Genomic DNA, 23,481 nt, shown 5'->3' on the forward strand with positions numbered 1-23,481 from the left:
AAAGGAGGCTCGAGCCCCTGCCATTTTACTCATCTGTAAAAAGTGCCCTCTCTCCAGACCATGAATGCAGTTTTCACTATGGTGAAAGAAATGCAAATGCTCTCTTTCCATGCCATACCTGAAGGCAGCATTCAAGAGAGTTGCCCTGTCCTGACTCTCCTGAACTTGATGCAGCAAAGAATTGCCCTTTCTGTGTAGAAATTATGCGAGTGGTATAATGCACCGAAAATATAGCTGACCTCCAAGCTCACAATGCGCCGCAGAGCAACGGGTTGTGAGCTTGGAAGTCTGCTATTTTTGATATTTCCACCAAAGTTCAGCCCCTGCCTCTCTAACATTCTCTGCACGTCCCTGGCCCTCTGTAAAAGTATGTTGAACGCTCAGATAACGTTACACATCTAGAGACCGCCATGGCCCTGACCTCAAACCAACCCTGTGCTCATAAACTACTCATTTACGTTTTCAGGCCCTCGCAAACAGACGCCAGAATAAACTGAAAACCTTAGAAAAGGTCAGAGAGAAATGACAAGGGCCAAGGATCAACTTGCAGCCACTTTCAAACTGGTGTCCTTATTTTAGGCTCGGCATTATAGGCAAAAATGGTCCAAAGAAAATCTAGATTTTTCAAGAATTGTAAAGAAAAATGTAAAAATGTTTTAAATGTAAGCATTTAGCAAAATCGTTGCATGACAAAGTATATATAACAGTAATTGGTTCATGTATTGAGATACACTCATGTACAGATATAATAGGCCAAACAAGAGTAATAAAACATATCGTCGTTGTCGGGTGGAAACCTTGCATGTCCAAAACTCTTCGTTTTGCATTTATCATTTAAAAAATGATTTAAACCAGTGAAAACAGCTGATCTACAAGCACACAACGCCTCGCACCGCGAGGCGTTGTGTGCTTGTAGATCGGCTGTTTTCACTACCTTTGTGCGACGGCCTTGTATGATGAAGCAGGGCTTTACCTAGCGAAAAAACGTACATATTTGAAACTTGGAGATACGAGGTTTCTGCCCGACAGTGACGATATTATCTTTCAGGGGCACACAGAAACATAGAGCTCCGAATCTGCAGTTTGTTAGTATTTGGTGAAGCGGAGAGAGGAATGTGTAGACTAGAGCTTTGCGCACGTCCCACTGTCGCGTTCGACAGCGATCTGTCCTCGCCTCAGCATTCTTGGGTAAATCCGTTGAGATGCCTCTCTTATTCCAGAGACTGTCACCGCTCATCCTGCTGCACAGTCTCTCTTGGAAGCCCACAGCTAATTGCTCGGTTAGCTAAACCCAGTGGTTCTCAAACTACTTCTTTTTTTTTTTTTTTTATATGTCAAGGACGCCCCAAATGAACCCCCGGACAAGATTCGTTGTTGTTAAAATGGGGCGCCCGCTGGCCTAGTGGTCAAGGCGCATACCGCATACTAGGCTATGATGCCTGCTGGCGTCACCGGTTCGATTCCCGATCTGGACGACCTGCCACATGTCATTCCCCATCTCTCTCCCCATTTCCTGTCAGTCTACTGTCCTATCAAATAAAGGCATAAAAAGCCCAAAAACAAAAAAAATAAAAAAATGTTCAAAAATTTCAAAAAACATTGACATGTTTAAAAAAAAAAGCAGATCTACAAGCTCTTTTCAAATAGCCAATGTACGTATATAGGGCTAAACTGACCCTCACAAAACCCAAAAATACTTATTTTCTATCAATAGCGCACCCCATGACACCTTGAATTCATGGAGATTTTTTCGTTTTTATCGCATTCCCAAGCCAATAATTTGGTCATAATTTCGGTCATCAAATTGTTGGCGTAGGAACGTGATGAAAAATTACAAATTAAAATAGAGAATAAAGAGTTTTATTTCATGATTAACTTTGTCTCCCGCACTTCTCAGGAGGAGAGTGTGCGGCCACGAGGTGCGTCAGCGCGTTGTCACGACGACAGAGTCGTACATCCAGCCCGTGCACAAGCCCTACATCACCCTGTGTCAGGGCCATCGCCTCTGCAGCACCTACAAGTAAGAGCTCTCTGAGTCCAGGCTTACACTCTTTAGTTGTTTATTCTATGCTTGTTTTAATGTATTTTATTCATTAAGACCTTGAACGAATCACTCTAGATTTGAACCACTTTAACCATTATTTTATGTTTTAATTATTTAAAAATAGCAGATATACAAGCTCACAGCGCGGCACCGAGTGCCGCGCTGCGAGCTTGCAGATCTGCTATTTTTGAAAGATCATAAGAATTTGTGCAAGTCTTTGAATATTTTGACTCTACATTTCTTCTAAATCCTTCTAAGGTTTTGAAAAAACACATGTTTCTATGATCAGTGGTTCTCAAACATTTTCATGTCAAGGACCATTCGAATTTTATGTATTTTGGCCACGGACCCCCATTTTGAAATATTGTGTATTAGGGACCCCGCAGAGGCAAATATTATAATCGCTTTAAAAACGATATATACAAAGATTTGCCCCCCAAAAAAATCAAGATTTTTCAAAAACAGCAAGCTTACATTTTGGACCAAATAGCCAATTTGACATTGTTTCTCAGTGCCCACTCTCCCTGTTACCCAGGAGGTTATCACTATAGCCATGTATACATACTGTGACATGCCAACCGTAACCCACAGCTCCACCCAAAGTGTACTGCACGTCTGTAATACAGTCTTAACCATACTAGTCCATGGGCCCGACGGGTTGTCGGTATCAAAAAGGTGGCAAAGGTTACCATGCATTTTTGAAAAGCTCTATATCTGTAGATTATATTTTGGTATGATAACCCTTTCTTAGACCCAGCTAAATTGGTGTTATCAGCCTCTAAAGTTGGTGTCCCATTAACATTACATTACAGGACAAAAGGTAAAAATATTAATCTGCTTTTAGTAGCATAAGAGGGGTCAAACTAGAGGGTTTTCATGATGCCGAATCCATTGCAAGCATCTGTTTTGCACAAAAAACATTCCTTGGGCTATAAATGGCCTCAGAAGACAATGCATGTATGGGTGTGCATTCATGTTATTCGGAGGCCTTAGGGTTTTATTTCTCGTGCTAATCAGTCTAAAAGCGCCAAATTTTGCACAGATGTAGCCCAGGGCATTATCTAATGATTTAGCTAGGGCGCCCGAGTCGGTGACCTTCGGGCTCCAGAAAACATCCACAAAACTCAGAAAAGTGATGACTCATCACTTTTCATCACTAAACCATTGTTTTTCTGGAGCTGTGGCGACCCCAAAGGTCGCCGACTCGGGCACCCTAGCTAAATCATTAGAGCATGCCCTGGGCTACATCTGTGCAAAATTTGGCGCTTTTAGACTGATTAACACGAGAAATAAAACCCTAAGGCCTCTGACTAACATGAATGCACACCCATACATGCATCGTATTCTGAGGCCATGTATAGCCCAAGGAATGTTTTTTGTGCAAAACAAATGCTTGCAATGGATTCGGCATCATGACAAACCCCTAGTTTGACCCCTCTTATGCTACTAAAAGCAGATTAATATTTTTACCTTTTGTCCTGTAATGTAATGTTAATGGGACACCAACTTTAGAGGCTGATAACACCAATTTAGCTGGGTCTAAGAAAGGGTTATCATACCAAAATATAATCTACAGATATAGAGCTTTTCAAAAATGCATGGTAACCTTTGCCACCTTTTTGATACCGACAACCCGTCGGGCCCATGGACTATACTGATAATATCAATGCTATCAACAGTAAAACAACATACACAGATAAGAGTCGAGGCTCGAGGTCCGTCTATAGTACCAAGCACTGGAACTACAATAACTGGAAGAGCATATTTTGAGATGTGGGTCTGTGAATACGTGTAATTTTGGGGGTCCTTGACATGAAAAGGTTTGAGAACCACTGATTTAGAGGAAGGATTTAGAAGACGTTTATAGAATCGGGTCAAAATATTCAAAGACTTGCACACATATTCACACATATTCACACATATTCACACATATTCACACATATTCACACATATTCACACATATTCAAGATTTTTCAAAAATAGCAGATTTACAAGCTCGCAGCACGGCACCGAGTGCAACGCTGTGTGCTTGTATATCTGCTATTTTTCAATAGCTAAAGCATAACATAATGATTGAACTACAATAACCATGTTGTTGTACCACTTATAGTTATACGTCACGTCACACTTTTGGCCCTACTCTTATCTCCGGCACCGTTGCCCCTATCCGTGCCAAACTTTGCACGCACACTCCTTGGCTGCCAAACCACAACCTCCACCCCTGATTTCTCACATGCCCCTCTTCTAGCGCCACCATGAGGTTGCTTTTTGCAGTGTGTATACATGCACCTGACGATCGCTTATCTCCCGATTAGGGAGTCTTACTGGTAATCGGCTTAAATAGTTTTTAAGATGATCAATACAAAACGATCGCTTTTGGACATAAAAGGTTTCCTCCCGGCAACAACGACATATATCGTCACTGTCAGGCAGAAACCTCGTATCTCCAAGTTTCAAATTTGTATGTTTTTTCGCAAAGTAAAGCCCTGCTTCATCATACAAGGCCGTCGCACAAAGGTAGTGAAAACAGCGGATCTACAAGCACACAACGCCTCGCGGTGCGAGGCGTCGTGCGCTTGTAGATCGGCTGTTTTCACTAGTTTAAATCATTTTTAAATTGATAAATACAAAACAAACGGTTTTGGACATACAAGGTTTCCACCCGACAACGACGATATATTTCTTAATTTGAATCCGGGAAAAGTAACCGTATTGGACATATGAGGTTTCCGCCCGACGACAGAGAGGTTATTTATAGCTCTAGTTATAGCTTGGTGTGTTTTGGTCTTGCTCTCACAGCGGGCCCAGCACACATAGAAGTACAGAAGTGGGTCAGGGCATCGCATCACATATTTGGTCGGATTCTAAATATCTAAGTGGTCTGTGTAACTACGGGAAATGAGCGGCCCGCCCGCAGAGACCGCGGCCTTGTTGATCTTGGACAACCTCTCCCTACATGCTTACGCACTCTCAATCTCTGCCCTCGCTCTCCCTCTCTCTCTCTCTGTCTCTCTCCCTCTCTCTCTCTCTCTCTCTCTCTCTCTCTCTCTCTCTCTCTCTCTCTCCAATGGAGACACAAAGAGTCTCCTGAAATGATTGGCTTAGGAATGTGATAAAAACCACACAAAAAACATGAATTCAAGGGGTGAACTATCCATTTAAGTAAACGTATCAATTGTACTTAATGTACAAAAAGTAGAAAGTAACTAATTACCGATATGCAGAATTTCACAATTTTTCAAATAATAGTGGTGAGTTAAAGTATAATATTTGCCTCTGAGATGTACTGTATAGTACTAATGGATTAGAGGTGCAAGTACTCCAGTAAAGTAAATGACATACCTCAAAACTGTACTTGAGTAAATGTCCTTAGTTACTTTACACCACTGTCTCTCCCTCTACCCCCCCCCCCCCCTCCACCCTCCCCGCATTCTCTCTCTTTCTCTCCTTGTTCCAGCCTCCCGCTCCCCTCCACTCTCCTACGCTCACTTTCACTTTCTTCATTCTTTCGCTTTGAGACGCACTCTTAACAAACCGTGGGAAATTGCACAACTTTAACCATTTATTTGCTCGTAGAGATTTAGCAATTTATCTGCCGAATGTTGATACCAAATCTTGGGCCAAATGTTCTCCCTAACCCCTAACCCTAACAATAACCTGAGCGAGTGCACGCTCCGAGCGCACCGTCCGAGTTGGCAAGCCATGGTGGACAGATTAGGTTATCGTTGTGAAGCGAAACGAGCGCTCCCTCCGCACGTCACCCGCTCCCTCTTGGCCTGGGCTTTGGCAGTGGCATACACGCGGCTCGATATCCTCGTGCCTTTCCATGCTCTCATTAGCATTCTTGTGGCTTGATATGACATGGAAATGACTAGTGTAGCTTAAACCACACGTACTGGTGGTGACAGCTATAATGAATGGCTGGTAAACCCTAAAACCCGGCTTGTTTCCCGTTTGAACAGGACCGTGTATAAGGTTGCCTCCCGGCAGGTGAGCAAGGCAGCGCCTCGCTCACACTCCTACCCAGAGTGCTGCCCGGGGTGGCGTCGGTTTCACTCTCACAACTGCAACCAAGGTAAGCTGAAGCCCAGGACAGTGCTCTGAGTATGGCCGGGGGTTCAGGGTTGGATGTAGATCGACTCAAACTTGCAATCCATCATTTATATGCCTTGCCTGGGATTCTCTCTGTCTCACGCATGAGTTCAAATGTCTAGCTCATCCAAGAGGCAATCCCTGCTTTAGGCTGCAGTACTACTTCTCACCAGTAGGTGTCCTACACAAGTAGGGAGATCACCACCGCATCAACTACTGCAGATGTACTAGTAATATTGTAATGACAGCTTAAACATCATTGACAAGGGGGGGGGGGGGGGTGCCTCAATGAACCCTGGTGGTCCCTGGACCCCACCTTGAGGACCACTGGGTTCGGTTAGAGACTAAAGCCGTCAAGGTCTGCAACTCTGAGAGTGTACAAATGGCACCAAATGGTTCCATTCGTACACTCTTTTTTATTGGGGGCTCCTTCTTGAAATCAAAATGTTTGAGAAGCGATGCTCTAGCACAGGGGTCTTCAACTTTTTCAGGCCAAGGACCCCTTAGTTGAGAGAGAGATGGAGCAGGGACCCCCACAGCCTTTATAGATTCCATAGTTTCATCTTTTGACAGCACAATCATCAGCATATTTTGGATTCATGTCAATTTGTTTTCTAATATTTAACCACTTGAACCGTCAATACATTAAAACATTTGACCTCTGTAGTCTGTACTTAGTCTGCTCTTTTACCCCTCTACACCAAAGCTCTTTGACAAAAATAGCCGGTCTACAAGCTGCGAGGCGTTGTGAGCTTGTAGATCTGCTATTTTTGGCTAAAGTTCTAAGAATATGGATGCTAGGGTTCAAATGGTTAATAAAAGAAAGGAGAAAAAAAGGTTTCTATCACACAAAGATTTGGAGGACCCCCTGTAGTAACTCTGAGGACCCTCTCGGGGTCCCGGACCCCCTGTTGAAGACCCTTGCTCTAGCATATACTGTATTATCTCTGCATTGTTGTTGGTGTGGAGATGTGCTTTTAAACCTAAACGCTCTCTATCACAGCAGTGTGTGGCCCGTCCTGTGTGAACGGTGGAACCTGTTTACGACCCAACCACTGTGCATGTCCCATGGGCTGGACAGGACTGCAATGCCAAACAGGTACAACATTACACACACACGCGCGCGCACACATACACACACACACACACACACACACACACACACACACACACACACACACACACACACACACACACACACACACACACACACACACACACACACACACACACACACAAAGATAAGCATGTATGCATGCACTAGGGCAGGGGTTGGCAACTGTGATGATGGTGAGGGCCACTATATTTCCACCTTCATTCCAGAGGGCCACATTGCATATTGCTACGTCCTACTTTGTCATTCTAGTATCTCATACAAAAGAAGCAAAAATGGCAGATCTACAAGCTCAAAACGCTTCGCGCTGCGATGCGTTTTGAGCTTGTAGATCGGCTATTTTCGCTTCTTTTGAATTGGAATCCTGAATTATTTTTTGTTGTTTTTGAATTGGAATCCTGAAATGTAACATTTTTATCTAATTTCAAATGCATTTACTTATATACTCATGTTAACTTTATGAACCTAAATACAAATACATTAGACATAAAAAAGAAATACATTTTATTACTATACACTAGTCATTAAGCTACTAATATAGAATGACTGAATTAAAGCAGGTCATGTTTGGAATTGTAACAGCTGAAATCAATAATATATCAGTTTTCTGGTATTAACCTGCGGGCCGCATTAAGTGAAGGTGGGGGCCACATGTGGCCCCCGGGCCGCCAGTTGCCCATGTATGCACTAGGGCATTAACGACTTGTGATTTTTGCAAGTCGACTCGACTCAGTAAAAAGTTGAGTTGAAGTCGACTTTATCGTTTGATGACGTCATCACATTACACACGACCCCCCAATTATTTTGGGGGGTCCCCAGATGATTAACTTAATGTGAAACATTGTTTTCTCTCTCCACAGTAAACAAACCAACATACAGTTTAAGTGTATAGAGGGTATCTTCACATTTCTAAAGTGCCAATTTAAGGACTTTTTAATACCTTTAAAATGACAAATTAAACATTTTCCAAATTGTCAAATATATAGAGGCAGAAATTGTGAAAATAGCCGATCTACATGCTCACAACGCCGTTGCGAGCCGTTGTGAGCTTGTAGATCTGCTATTTTCACAATAGAACGTTTTTTTTTTTTTTTTACTTCGACTTTCGACTTTCTCTGGTGGGAGTCGACTTGTGTAATGAAGTCGACTTGTCGACTTTTTCGTTAATGCCCTAGCATGCACACATGCATGCATGCACAGAAACACAATGTATGCACATTTTACGCGCAGACATGATTTATTATTGTTCCAATCTATGCTTGTCAATAGTGAACACATTTGGGTTACATTTGTGCATGCTCTGAGTTATAGCCTATTGACACAGAGGATATTTCGGTGTATTAGACAGAGAGTACTAGAAGAGTACTGTTAGCACCGTAACGCTTTCCCCCCCTGCTCAATCTGTATTTACTGCAGATCCACTACGTCCTTGTGATGTGCGATTATTTGATCAACTGCTTTTTCGATTAATCGAGAAACACTATTTTCAAATAGCCTAGGTATAAAACAGGGGTAAAGTGGTTCATGTATGATATAATCATTTATATCTGCAAGGTAACAAGTAACTAAAGTTTTCATTTAATTGTAATGAGGAAGTACAATACAATATTAAGTAAAAGTATTGAAAAATGGAGATACTCAAGTAAAGTACAAATACCTAAAAATTGTGGTGTCAAAGTGGGGTCCGGGGACCCACAGGGGTCCTTGAAGGAGTTCCAGGGGGTCCCCAGCTAAATGATAGTTAGGAACCAAATGGACCCTTATGGGTCTGTAACTCGGAGAGTGTACAAAATGGGACCAAATGGACCCTAAAGGGTCGATGGAACCATTTGTACACTTTTTGTACACTTGCCAAGTTAAATTAACATTGATTTTACAACATAAATTGGGGTCTCAGAGTCAAGATAGAAATGCCATTAAATGAGGGTCCGTAGCCAAATGCATGTCAAACTGTGAGTCCTTGAAATTATGGTTTCAAGGACCCTATGGTTGAGAATCACTGCCAAAGCCGTAAAAACCTCTCTTTATGGGGGTCCCTGGCATATCTTTTCAAATGGGTTTCCGCTGGCTAATACGTAAGTGTCAATTTGGGGGTCCTTGACATGAAAACGTTTGAGAACCACTGCTTAACACCCCTGGTCATCATGTGTCATGTTTCTCATTCTCCTAGACATGGACGAGTGCAGCGAGCAGCAGCCCTGCCCCCAGCGGTGCGTCAACACGGCGGGCAGCTACCGCTGTGCGTGCACGGAGGGCTTCGCGCTGGCGGGGGACGGGCGCTCCTGCCACGCAATGCGCCCCGACGCCCCCGCCGCGCCTCGCCGTCCTCCCCCCACCCAGAACAGCCAGATAACCACCCATGAACACAGACCCCGCCCCAGTGGTTCAGGTAAAAAAACATATATTATATAATGCTACTAATAAACGACCGAATGTCTGTCTGATATACCTGACATCACTGATACTAAACAGTGCCCACATTTAGAGATACAGTAACTCAGGGGTCTTCAACAGGGGGTCCGGGACCCCTAGGGGGTCCTCAGAGTTACTACAGGGCGTCCTCCAAATCTTTTTCCCCTTTTATATATTAACCACTTGAACCCTATAGCATCCATAGCACTTTAGCCAAAAATAGCAGATCTACAAGCTCACAACAAGCTTGTAGATCGGCTATTTTCGGCAAAGAGGATTGGTGACGTAGAGGAGAAAAGGAGCAGACTAAGTATACAGAGTGAAAAGTCAAGTTTATTAAGTATTGACGGTTCAAGTGGTTAAATACTTGAAAACACAAATTGACAAAAATCCAAACTACACTGATGATGCCGTCAAGCGATGAAACTATATGGTGTCTATGGGTTGTAGGGGTCCCTGCTTCATCTCTCTCTCAACTAAGGGGTCCTTGGCCTGAAAACATTGAAGACCCCTGCAGTAATTGACATCACCGCCGCCTGTACTAGTACAGAAATATCTTCTCAACATGCATCTTCTCCAATATCTTCTCAACCATCTTCTATGAAAAGAAATATCTCAACCACATGGGCCCTGGCCTCCTTATCTTGGGCAAATTTGTATACAGTATATATATATTGTAATATTTCAAATATGCTTTGTTGTACGACGAAGTATAGAGGGCCTTAAGTGGTTAAGAAAATGCCCCCCTCTTCCTCCCTCTGTTTTTCCTTTACAAATTAAATCCTGGTGCATGTACTGTGCATGAATGTGTGTGTTATTGCAGCCCGGAGTACAGAAGATGGGAACATAGCCAGCTTCGCGGTCCATTATTACTTTTGGTACGCGCTATGCCACTCTCAACTCGTACCGTGAGTAATAATGCACTGCGACTGGTGCCGCCTGCAGACGCCTCTGTGATGTGGTCCAGACACCAGGAGCAGCAGTGGTGGACCAAGTAACTCGGATAACCTATTAGCAATACCACAATGTAGAAACTCTTAGAGCACAGTCACCTCAGAATAATATTCTACCTATGAGAGTGGATTCTGCCAGTGCATTTCAATGGGAACGGAGCGGAACTTTGGAGAAATCGGCAAATGTCAGCAAACCGCTCCATTCCCGTTGAAATCCATCGGTGGAATCCGCCCTCATAGGTAGAATATTGTTCCGGTGACTTGAGGCTGTGCCCTAGCCCCTAACGTAGTGGTTCTCAACCTTTTCAGACCGCGACCCGCAAAATAATCATATTTTAACTGGGGACCCCCCACCCTGATGAGCACTAAGAGTTACATTTTGTATATCACAGTTCTATTGTGAAAATAGCAGACGCCTTGCGAGGCGTTGTGAGCATGTAGATCTGTTATTTTCAAAATTTCTGCCTCTAATATTTGACAGTTTGGCCAATGTATAATTTGTCATTTCAGAGGTATTAAAAAGTCCTTAAATTGTCACTTTAAAAATGTGCCATACACTTAAACCTTATGTTGGTTTGTTTACTGTTGAGTGAGAAAACAGTGTTGCACATTAAGTAATCTGGGGGCCCCCCAAAATAATTTCAGGACCCCCAGGTTGAGAACCACTGCCCTAAGGGCACAGTCACACCGCAAATGTATTCCCACAATGCACTGTGAACAGCTGTGATGTGGTCCAGAGTCTAGACAACTGCAGCTACTGTACAGTAGTGGTCCTACTGTACACGCAGGGACCCGATGGAAGCCATTGATAAGGTCTGAGACAACAGAGCCTGATGCAATGTAAATATACAGTGTGAGAGCAAAGCAAACGCCACACTGACTGTAACAGAGCCTGATGCAATGTAAATATACAGTGTGTGAGAGCAAAGCAAACGCCACACTGACTGTAACACGCTGGGTGATTGTTTTTATCAGTCAGGGGATATTAATAAAACCTGTGAATACATTTGTTACCAAACGATTTCTTCACCAATGTGTTCGTAAAGGTAACATATCTAACACAGATTGAAATTCCAAATCCCTAGGAGAATCTTTGACAGCTAGGGTAATTCTGGGTCTCATTCACTTACTATACACTATACTGTAAGGGAAAAAATTACTCTAAAAAAATAGCTTTAAGTGGGATGTGAGCGGTCTAACTAGGTGTTTTTAATTATTTTGAATCCATTGCAAGCATTAGTTTTGCACAGTTGTATGGGTTCCATTGTCTTAGTTCACCACCTTAATGTTTCCCCATTTTGCCCACTACAACGGAAATTAACTTAGAACTTTTGTCCTGTAAGTAAAGTAACTAAACCCTCTCTCCAAAGAGCACTTGTTATCAGTCTGCCATACTCACGGACCCACGCAGCACTTCTACATCTTTTATCTAATTTATCGTCACTGTCGGGCAGAAACCTCATATCTCCAAGTTTCAAATTTGTACGTTTCTTCGCAAAGCAAAGCCCTGCTTCATCGCACAAGGCCGTCGCACAAAGGTAGTGAAAACAGCCGATCTACAAGCACACAACGCCTCGCGGCGCGAGGCGTTGTGTGCTTGTAGATCGGCTGTTTTCACTTGTTTAACTCATTTTTAAAATGATAAATGCAAAACGAAGAGTTTTGGACATACAAGGTTTCCACCCGACAACGACGTTATGTGGGAATATTGAGCCATTTAACACATTTAATCACACTTGTAGGCAGATGGAGCCTCTTAGATTTGATACATGAACACAAAGTGTTTACTGCCACAGAGCCTCGTTTTATTTTTACAGCAATCCAGGACACATCTCTCTCTTTCTCTGTCTCTCTCTCTCTCTCTTTCTCTGTCTCTCCCACTCCCACACTCGTTCCCTTCCCAAAAGCATTTATCTCATTCCAACGTGTGTTTATGGCATCCTAGCAACAAGCAATAATATGTTGGCGTAAAAAAACGGGGAGATTCCTCTTTCATTCCCATCGCGTGTCAGACAGCCCTGTGTGTGCACCTCTAAGGAGTGCATGCAAAATGAAGCTTTAAAAACGTTTCGAGGGGGATGATGATGGTGGTGGTGACGTAACGTTCCTATGTGGAATGAGATGAAACAATCATGAAGGGTGTACGCAGTATATAAAGGGGATATTGGCCCACGTCCGTGCAATTTTTTTTATTCTTTGTCGTCCACGATTCCTCTAGTACAGGGGTCTTCAACGTTTTCAGGCCAAGGACCCCTTAGCTGAGAGAGAGATGAACCAGGGACCCCCACTACATATTGAATAAAATTGTGTTGCAGATTAAAAATGTTCATAGATTTCCTTAGACCGCTTAGACTTGTTTGACAGCATGTTGGGGTGGTGTATTTTCAGGCATTTAAAGGACAATTTTGTTTTTGTACAACAAGGGTTCATATTTTAGATTGTAATCAGAGAAAATTAAAAGTGAGTGTTAAAATATTTTCATTTGGTTCGTTCTATTGTTTTATCGCGTTTACCTTGCTAAAATGTGGGGCATGCGTACGCATGGGGGCATGCGTACAAGTGGCTAAATATGTATTTTTAGACACAATAAGTCAGCAGTTTCTTTATTGCTATTTACAGTATCACTTCTGGCCCCCATAAGTCACATCCAACCATGAAAGGTTGCGTTGTATCTTGGGAATGGGCTTATTCTGTGTAAAATAACATATTTAGCCACTTGTAAGTATGCCCCCAACCACTGAAATAAGAATCTCTAAAACAATAGAAAGAAGTAAATGAAATCATTTTAACACTCATCTTTTATATTATTTAATTACAATCTAAAATATGAACCCTTGTTGTAAAAAACTAAAGTTGTCTTTTAACCACTTGCCACCTCTTTGCCAAACATAGCCGATCTACAAGCCTACTAGATCTGCTATTTTTGGCTAATGTTCCACTCAGAATAGGGGTACTAGGGTTCAAGTGGTTAATGTAAAAAACATGATCCTATCACACAAAGATTTGGCGGCCTCCTCTATAGTAACTCTGAGGACCCCCTAGGGGTCCCGGACCCCCTGTTGAAGACCCCTTGCTCTAGTATCTCTTTCTTTCAGCGCAAAACGGAGGTTTTAGTACCAGATGAATGTGTTTCTAGCCAGACTGAGGTTGTTCAACCCCCTGCAGAGGTGCACTCGCTGGAGGGACATGCTGTACAACTATTGCTTAATCAGCGCAGATAGAGCGAGAGACAGAGAGAGACAGAGAGAGAGAGAGACATATCTTCTCTGTCGGGTGGAAACCTCATATGTCCCAAACTGTTACTCTTCAGGATTCACATTCAAAAATAGCAAAAGTAGCAGATCTACAAGCTCGAAAAGTGGCGCGGAACGACGCGTTTCGAGCATGTAGATCTGCTGCAGTACTTTGTATGTTTTTGTGTGTGACGCCGTAGTGTGATCAAGTAGGGACTATATGGGACGATTATCGTTTATCGTGATAAAAAACACTCACGATAATCGTATCGTGGAGATTTAATTTATCGTGAAATTATCCTCCGTCATGCACTGGGATCAATTCACCTCTTATTTGCCGAGCTGCATATCCGGTACCATTTAAACCCTCTATCGGTAAAACGTACTTATAATATACGTACTTGATACAGTCTTTTTTTCACTCTCTACCAAATCTCTTTGCCAAAGAATAGACGATCTACAAGCTCACAACAAGCTTGTCGATCTGCTATTTTTTGGCAAATGTTTCGCCCCAGGATAATGGATGTTGGGGATATCTTGATTATCGCGATGATATCGTAAATCCCAATCTCTTTGGTCACAATAATCGTGATATGATATTTTCATATCCCTAGTAGGGACGTTCATATACGACAAAACACAAATCTTTAAAACATGGGAGATAAGAGGTTTCTGCCCCGACAGCGAGGATATCGTCACTGTCGGGCAGAAACCTCGTATCTCCTAATTTCAAATTTGTAAATTTGTTCGCAAAGTAAAGCACTGCTTCATCATACAAGGCAGTCGCACAAAAGTAGTGAAAACAGCCGATCTACAAGCACACAACGCCTCGCGGTGCGAGGCGCTGTGTGCTTGTAGATCGGCTATTTTCACTAGTTTAAATCATTTTTAAAATGATAAATACAAAACGAACGGTTTTGGACATACAAGGTTTCCGCCCGACAGCGAGGATATATTACAAAACACTTCAACTTGGCTAAAGTGAACTCTGGAGTTATTTTGGGCCGAGTTTCATCGGCATGCAGCAGCTTTCACATCATCGCAGGAATGCAGAGCAGACGGCAACAGAGCCCCCCCCCCCCCCCCCCCCCCAATTGTTTATATGCATGTGTGTAACGTGGGGTGTCGATATAGTGATTACAAACATAAACCACGGTAGCCAGTTCTCCATCATCTCGCCGCAACTCTTGGTCAGTTCTGAAGGATTGGATTGTGATGGTGTGTAAATTCCCTATAGTAACTCACTTTTTAGCCTGACTGAAACGGCCTTGGACCGATCCACAAGTTCACGACCCATCGCAATTGCAATGCATTTTGAGCTTGTAGATCATCTCTTTTTTTTGTTTTTTGCCCGGCACACGCAACTAAGTATAAAGAGAATTTAGTTGCTTCTTCTCTCTCCCTCTCTCTTCCTTCTGCTCTTGGCCGAGACTCGAGTTCTCATTCCAGCTCCATCAACCCTGTCTGCTGGGGGTCACCCCCCCCCTGTATCCCCCCCCCCACCCCCCCTCCTCCCTCACCCTGTTATTCAACTCACTCTTGTCTCGGTAATGGCCCACATCTGGGAGAGATTGAGCCGTTTCTCCCGGTCCGACTCGGGCCGGCTGGGGACCTGAGAGGGTGGGTCTCCTTTATTCCAGTGTTCTGATCTGACCGCTTGCTCTCCAGACGGCCCCCCCCACCCCCCCTCAGGGGGGGGGGGGGGGGGGTCCTGGAGAGCAGACACTTGTCGGGTGACATGTCGGGATCACGGAACCCCCCGGTTCCCACCTCTGTCCCCTGAAAACCGACACGGGGTGAGGGCACATAGGATGATGGAGCTGTTTGCCCCCCCTCTCTCAGTGTGTGTGTGGTTCTCTATTGTAGTCGATCTGCTCCCAAAGGCCCAAACTCTTGTCATCATCCGCAGGGGTGTCGCACCAAATTCTGGGCCCTGGGTACTTTAACTATTGAATAGCAGATATACAGGCTCAATAGCAGATATACAATCTCACAGCGCGGTATTTGAATATTTCAAATCCTTCTGAGGTTTTTTGAAAAACCCATGTTTCTATGTCAGTGGTGCTCAAACCTTTTCATTTGAAGGACCCCCAAAATTATATTTATTTTGCCACGGACCCCCATCTCAAAATATTTAGTTCCAGGGACCCCCCAGAAGCAAAATTTTAGTTACAAATGTTCGTGCATATATTTGCACACATTTTCACGACTTTTTCAAAAAAAGCAGATCTACAAGCTCGCAGCGCAGCACTCGGTGCCACGCTGTTAGCTTGTAGATCTGCTATTTTTCAATAGCTAATGTAATTTAAAATAATTAAGGTCCCTCCACCGTGGGCCCCAGTAACTCAGTCCCCCCCCCCTTGTGACGCCCCTGTAGATCTGCTCCCAAAGGCCTGAACTCTCTTCATCATGCGCGCGTCTCTGCTTGGGGTTGCACTCCGGGGCGCCTCGGTGTGGCCCATGAATCATCCTGGACAGGATTGATGATGTGGCAGGAATGCAGGATGCTTTAAAAAAAAACGGATGAACTTTTGATCCAAACAAAAGAGGATTAAACCACATTGATCTACTGTCCCCAAACCCACCTTTTCCCCCCCACTCTTCTAAATCACCGGCTCTCAGCACTGGGCCCCGGGGGGGTCACATAATAGTGTATGGATGGGGGTGATATGTTAATGTATGTTTCTGTCTCTATGTGTTGTGTGCAGACGAGAGCGTTGGCCTTGTGGAGAACGTGACAGAGGAGGTCCAGAGCCTGCGGAACAGAGTTGAGCTGCTGGAACAGGTATATGTTCTTCTTCACGTGCATGCTTACATGCACAGCAATAATCTTCAAGGGTTCATTTAAAGATGAGGTGCCGTGATTTTTTCCCTCCTGCAACATAATCAATCAGGTATTATGATTATGCTTGGAGAAAGATTTTGTTCAAAAAAGGTGTACAGAAAGTGTTACAATTGGGGGCGCGGTGGCACAGTCGGTAGCACTGTCGCCTCACAGCCAAAAGGTCCGGGGAAACTTCCCCCTGTCAGGTGATAAGAAGCGGCCTGCTCGCTACTCATGCGCTGAAGTAAGCATGAGCTCAGTTCGGGGCCCTCCCCAGGTTGGCAGAGGGAGAGCAGAGCCCAGGATTACAGCTTAGGCAATTGGCACCAGGTGAAAAATGGGTTACAAAATCGTGGGGAAAAAAAAGAAAAAAGAAAGAAAGAAAGTGTTACAATTATGTTTTTATGTGGCCACACCCACCTGTTCATTAAGTATGCCTGGTTGTCAGGTGGGTGGCGACCCAGCTGGAGTTAGCCACACCCACAGTGTTGTTGGATGGTGAAAAGGGGAGGGGATGATATTATGATGTCATTATATCAGTGTATTTCAATTGGGCCTTTTGACTCGGAGGAAGTAACCAAAAATACACAGGGAAGACATATTTGCATATTATAACCACACCTAGGATCTATTAGAGTAAAGTTAACTCCATAGACACATACAAAACAGAAAAGGTACAAAACTATGGCACCACCTCTTTAACTCTGAGAGTGTACAAAAAATGGATCCAAAATGGACCCGGGGCTGTGTGGGTCCATTTGGTTACATTTTGGCACCCTCTCTGAATTACAAATGAATGTTTGTGTTAGGTTCCAAAACAGACAGACACAATCCAGGAAGGAACACTTCTGCTCCTTGGCTAGGACGTTACTAAAAATGTAGTCCTTGTTATGTTTGCCAAACAAGCGTAAACAGACCCTTTGTTCCCACGCAGTAGCCTTGAAAAAAAGAAATACTGTATCTATCTATATATACTTACTGTCTTTCTTTAGAACAGCGGTTCTCAAAGTGGGGTTTAACCACTTTATCTGGTAGATATTTGTTGTTGGCTATTCAAGAATAGCAGAATAGACAAGCTCTTGTATTGAAAATATGATTTTGAATAATTGTTTGGGAAATACAGATCAATTTGAGGGTCCTTGACACGAAAACGTTTGAGAACCACCACTGCTTTGTTCCCACGCAGTAGCCTTACAAAAAACTATACAAAAAAGAAAATAGTGTCTTTCTTTAGAATCATTCTTCTTTGCTCTTGTACCTCCAGTGGGAATGCAAAGTAAATACAGCAGTGAAGGGCTGAATGGAAGGGGGTTTTCATTGCATTTCTTCCAGGGGTGTAACGATATAGTAACTGAATCGAAAAATCGTTTTTTTAATTTTCAATGTTCTACTATATCGATATGCAAAAGCAAATACCGTACCGTTTGGCTCTGCATATCGTATCGTTTTAAATGCAAATAAGCGATTGTGTGGAAACTAAGTATTTGTGCCTTGTATTTAGCAATTTTAAGAGGAGAAAATGAAAAAGAGGGGTCTAATACTTTTCCATTCCATATAGCTACTCTTGGTCTATCGATAAATATGTGTAATCTCTGTGTTCATGTCAAGGTGTGGGTTTGTCCATACGTGTTGAAATATAACGTCCTTGTATTTGCTAGAGACCATGTCAACCATGTTTAGTTTCGTTTATTTTTATTTTTTTCCATGTAAAAGAAACATACTGAATTTCATAAACACACTTCATAAACACATTTCATAGACATTTCCTTTCCCTGGAAAAAAAAGGAATAGACTGAAGCCTAAGCTTATTACGTCTACCCCAAAGTTGTTTTTACATGTAAAACATCATTAGTTTAACAATTTTTCAAACAATTGTTAAAAATTGTTATACTAATGATATACTAATGATATATGTATCGTGATGCGTATTGCTGTTAAAATGTATCATTACACCCCCTAATTTCTTCCCTGTACAGAAACTCCATCTGGTGCTGGCCCCCTTCAACAGCCTGTTCCCACTGTCTCTGGACGAGGGTCTACCAGAGAAGACCACCTTCTTGTCCCACTCCTTCCAGCAGCTGGACCGCATCGACTCGCTCAGCGAGCAGATCGGCTTCCTTGAGGAGCGCCTCGGCACCTGTGAGTGATGGCACCTCCTCTCCTAAAGCAGTGGTTCTCAACCTTTTCAGGCCGCGATAACCCCCAAAATAACCACATTTTAACTGGGGACCCCCCCCCCCCGACGAGCACTAAGAGCTGAGGCATTACATTTTGTATAACATGGTTCTATTGTGAAAATAGCCGATCTACATGCTCACAACGCCTCGCGTTGCGAGGCGTTGTGAGCATGTAGATCGGCTATTATCACAATTTCAGCCTCTAATATTTGACAATTTGGCCAATGTTTCGTTTGACATTTTAGAGGTATTAAAAAGTCCTTAAATTGTCACTTTAGAAATGTGCCTCTAGTCTATACACTTAAACCTTATGTTGGTTTGTTTACTGTGGAGAGAGAAAACAATGTTTCACGTTAAGTTAATCATCTGGGGACCCCACCAAAATTATTTGTCCCGACCCACAGGTTGAGAACCACTGTCCTAAAGGACAACTCCGCACTAAATAACACCTAGGCTCATTTTCCTACTTCTTTCATGACTGTGTTACTAGTTGTCATTACAAACACATCCATCCATCCATCCGCCACAGTCTCATAAATCATGTTTTGGGGTGAGCATTCAGCACAACTGCCAATCAAAGTGACTGTACCGGCCAACCACTGTAGGTCTTTTCCGGGACTTGGCAAAACACATAACAGCATAACATCTGTTTATCAGAGTGTGGCGGCTTGTGTGGGGCAACGATGGCATGGATGTGTTTGTAATGACAACTAGTAACACATTAATGTAAAAAGAAATCACTTTTGACGGCAACAAATAGTTTAAAAGCAATAGGCTCATGGGCTGCTGGGTTCTGCTGGGGAAACTGGACAACAATGGGCATTTCTGCCTAATAGACCCCATGGACAGTCAGTTGGGAGGATTAGTAGGAAAATTAGCCTCGATGTTATTTAGTCTGGAGTTGTCCTTTAACGCCCTACAACTTGATCACACTACAGCAGTGGTTTTCGACCTTTTTCATACCAAGGTCCATTATTTATTCTGCATATGAGGACCACCATTTGATGAGGTTTAGCCTCTCAGAAACAACACTTTGAATAGTTTGTTAGTTAGTTGGATAGGATTTTGAATTCAATGCTGTATTGATGTGGTACCATAAGGAGAGATGAACAGGCAAACGTTGATCAAAATAACAATTCTTCTACATCCAATTGTGTAGACTTCTTGTAAATTAAGCAATGCAGATGTTTAACTCTTGAGAGTTCAATTTAAAACCAAATGGACCCGTAAGCTGGGGACCACCTGGAACCCCCTCAAGGACCACTGGTTGAGAACCACTGCACTACAGCGTTACACAAAAATATGTTCTTCTTTTATAAAAAAGTATTTTATTTGAATCCTGAAAAAGAACAGTTTGGGAAATATGAGGTTTCAACCCAACAGAGATGATATATAGTTGCTGACCCAGTGTGTGTGTGAGTGAGTGTGCGTGTGTGTGTGTGTGTGTGTGTGTGTGTGTGTGTGTGTGTGTGTCTTATAAGATTATTATTATAAGACACATATTAGGGCTGTGCAGAGTGAGGGCATGCATGACATGTAATTAATAAGCATACATACTTTAGAGTGACATTATACTGTATTTTAGTTTTTCAGTCAGTAGATATGCCATGCTTCTCTCTTCCTCCCTCTTGCTACCGCTCTATACATGAACGTTGAGTTATACATCAAAAGTTAAAAGGTTCAGAAACCGTATATTTCTGAAAGGTTTTATGATTTATATACTAACATATCGTCACTATCGGGCAGAAACCTCGTATCTCCAAGTTTCAAACTTGTACGTTTTTTCACAAAGCAAAGCCCTGCTTCATCATACAAGGCTGTCGCACAAAATTAGTGAAAACAGCAGATCTACAAGCACACGACGCCTCGCGTCTGTTTTCACTAGTTTAGTTTGTTTTTTAAATGATAAATACAAAACATACAAGGTTTCCACCCGACAACGACGATATAATAAACTATCATTTCCTCTTTCTACTGTAGGTGGCTGTCATGAAAATTAAGACAACTGGACACAGCTGAAACCGGAGGGCTCTTCACACGACACTGTGACATCGCGGCTGGTGGATTGTTTGCTCTTGGGAAAGTTTGACTGTTTCTTCCACTCTGCTTTGTTGTTTGGGAGAATTGACCGCGTTCGGCCATTTTGTAACAGTATCCTTGGTACAGTAGGGGAGTGATTACAATGTCACACATAAGGTCCATGCTTCATTATTTTATACTTCATTGTACGGCGACGTGTCGCAGGACAAAGTATAAAAACATGCTTCAGAGTGGAACTGGCCATTTCTGTGTCTCTGTGTCCTGTTTCCATGAATGTTTGAGATGAGTGCAGCTGATGTCTGCCCCCCCATGTCCAGGGGCAGACATGAACATACATATTTATCTATTTAAGTTATGATTACTTTTTTTATTTTACTTCTCACTTTGTCCAATAGACGTTGTACTTTGTTTTTGTAACATTTTGTAATAAAACGTGCTAATCGATATCATCTTGAGTGTGTGTGTTTGGGTAATGTATGATCTGTAAAACCTACGTAGACATGACTACACGGCCATGTTGAGGACCAACACGGGTGTTTCAATTTGTCTGATTGGCATAGAACTAACGTTCTATATCAGAACACCCGTGTTGGTCTTCAACATGGCCCGTTATGGGGCTGTTAAGTCTGACATCATTTTGTAGGCAGAGGAGAACTTTTGCCCCCCAAAAAAGCGAATCTTTTTACTATTTTCTCATTTTTCTTCTCTTTGTTGTTGAAAGGAAAGTGGTAGAATTATACTTTAGTCGTTATTTTTGTCTCGGATCTGTTGAAATAGCGAGGGACAGATATTGACAATAAATCTGCATGGAGGTCTGACTACAAAATGATGTCACAGCTTAAAAGCACCATAGGACTACAAATGTAACCCATGAATCGACCCAGCAAAAAAGAAGACTACGCAGGGAAAGAAAAGGAGTGGGCCAAGGACAGAACCCTGGGGTCCTCCAGTCGACGACGTATATAGGGTTTAAGGTGTTTTAATAGCTTTGGTGAAAATCACAACATTTCTTCTCTTTTTTTTTTATACAAATACACCATCTAAACTCAACATGAAAAGTGCTTTATTTAGAATGTGAACACTTTATGAGTCTTTTCCAATAGCTTTTAAATAGAATTTTGTCAACGGCCAAGCCAACCAGCAGGGCTGTTTGCCGAGCTCGTTAGCCATCAGTCATTTTCAGTTCATGAGACAAAGCTTACAAACCAGGAAATTGTATTTTACAAAATAACTTAAAAAATGTAAAAGAAAATATATGTGTGAGAGAAAGAGATAGAGAGAGAACAACTGCAAAAGAAGAAGACGGTTTACATTTTGGAAGAAACCAACTTGGTAGCAATAATGGTGAACATTCAAATCTTGTGGAACAAAAAAAAAAAAAAAAAAGTTTATGTTAAGCAGAACGTAATATGCTTATAAATATATGAAAGAAAAGAAAAGCCAAACATCACAGAAGTTGGTTATTTGTTATTAATTGAGGCATTTCCCTCCAATACAAGGAGGTGCTGGCTTGGAACAAAAATTAAACCCTGACCTTCAGTGGCGACAGTTCAGCAAAAGCTAAGGTATGGCAACATGACTGGTGTCTTACACACACGCAAAGGCGCGCGTGCAAGACACCACTAATGTTGCCATACCTTAGCAACAGGCTTGATGAATTTCTTTTAAGAAGTACATTTTTTTTCTCTTCCCTGTAGCCAAGGTATGGCAGCTGCCATACCTTGCCATACCCAATGGACACCTCTGCCTGACCTTCATAAGATACAGTAGAGCAGTGGTTCCCAAACTTTTTTAGCTCAAGACCCAAAGAGAGACATTTGGGACCTCCCCGGGACCCAAAATAGTGAAAATAGCAGATCTACAAGCTCACACTTGAAGATCGTCTATTTTAACTAAGGCCCTACTTCTTAAAAGTTTGATTATTTTTGATTCTTTGGGGGGGAGGGGGGACATTTTAGCAAATCTTGTGTAAATTAAAAACTAAAAGTAAATTGATATTTATTCGCGACCCATAAAAATGGGCCTGCGACCCACAAATGGGAAACCGCGATGCCATGAGCCCAGCACGTATAAATAAAACCACTCGGCTATGAGGAGCAGTATACAGGCCTCCGCGTTAGTAGATCCGTTTCTGTGCACATCGAGTCAATGTAGGGGGGGCGAATCTTACATTTAAATGTTCGAATATAAATACATTTCCTATACTTGATACCAGCTGTATGCAAGACAGACAACATCCCACCGAAATACAATAAAATAGTTTTTATATCCCATTAGTACACAAATATCCTGAATGCTGAAATACATTCGTAAGATGGTGCTTGGGGGGAGAGGGGGGACAAACTAATGCATCTTCGCAAACTTAAATATTTGTCAGCGAGCGAAATGAAGTTAAGACCCAGAGACAAATTAAACCGAGATGCTGCACTTTCATTCATATTTCTTTCACTCATACCAGGTTAAATGTCATCGTCGATACATATTACAAAATATAAATCCTCTCATAAGTGTAATAATTGTCCAACAGGCCAAAGTGACATGAAAACCCAACTCAAACATAGGGACACAACCTACAGAATGAGTAATCAGTTA

The 23,481-nt window shown here is 42.5% G+C and overlaps 1 protein-coding gene across 1 annotated transcript in view; it reads left to right on the top strand.

Annotated features, from left to right (window-relative positions):
* Nucleotides 1-21,315, top strand: part of egfl7 (EGF-like-domain, multiple 7) — a 32,020-nt gene extending 10,705 nt beyond the window's left edge. Inside the window, exons 3-9 of the mRNA XM_080743143.1 lie at nucleotides 1,898-2,020; nucleotides 6,007-6,119; nucleotides 7,140-7,235; nucleotides 9,421-9,639; nucleotides 16,557-16,633; nucleotides 18,649-18,811; nucleotides 20,830-21,315. Coding sequence (XP_080599269.1) covers nucleotides 1,898-2,020; nucleotides 6,007-6,119; nucleotides 7,140-7,235; nucleotides 9,421-9,639; nucleotides 16,557-16,633; nucleotides 18,649-18,811; nucleotides 20,830-20,849 — 811 coding nt within the window. The 3' untranslated portion in view covers nucleotides 20,850-21,315. The remainder of the gene's footprint in view (nucleotides 1-1,897; nucleotides 2,021-6,006; nucleotides 6,120-7,139; nucleotides 7,236-9,420; nucleotides 9,640-16,556; nucleotides 16,634-18,648; nucleotides 18,812-20,829) is intronic.
* The last annotated feature ends 2,166 nt before the right edge of the window (nucleotides 21,316-23,481 follow it).

Source organism: Nannobrachium achirus, assembly GCF_963921795.1.
Source record: "Nannobrachium achirus genome assembly, chromosome: 15".
Taxonomy (NCBI): domain Eukaryota; kingdom Metazoa; phylum Chordata; class Actinopteri; order Myctophiformes; family Myctophidae; genus Nannobrachium; species Nannobrachium achirus.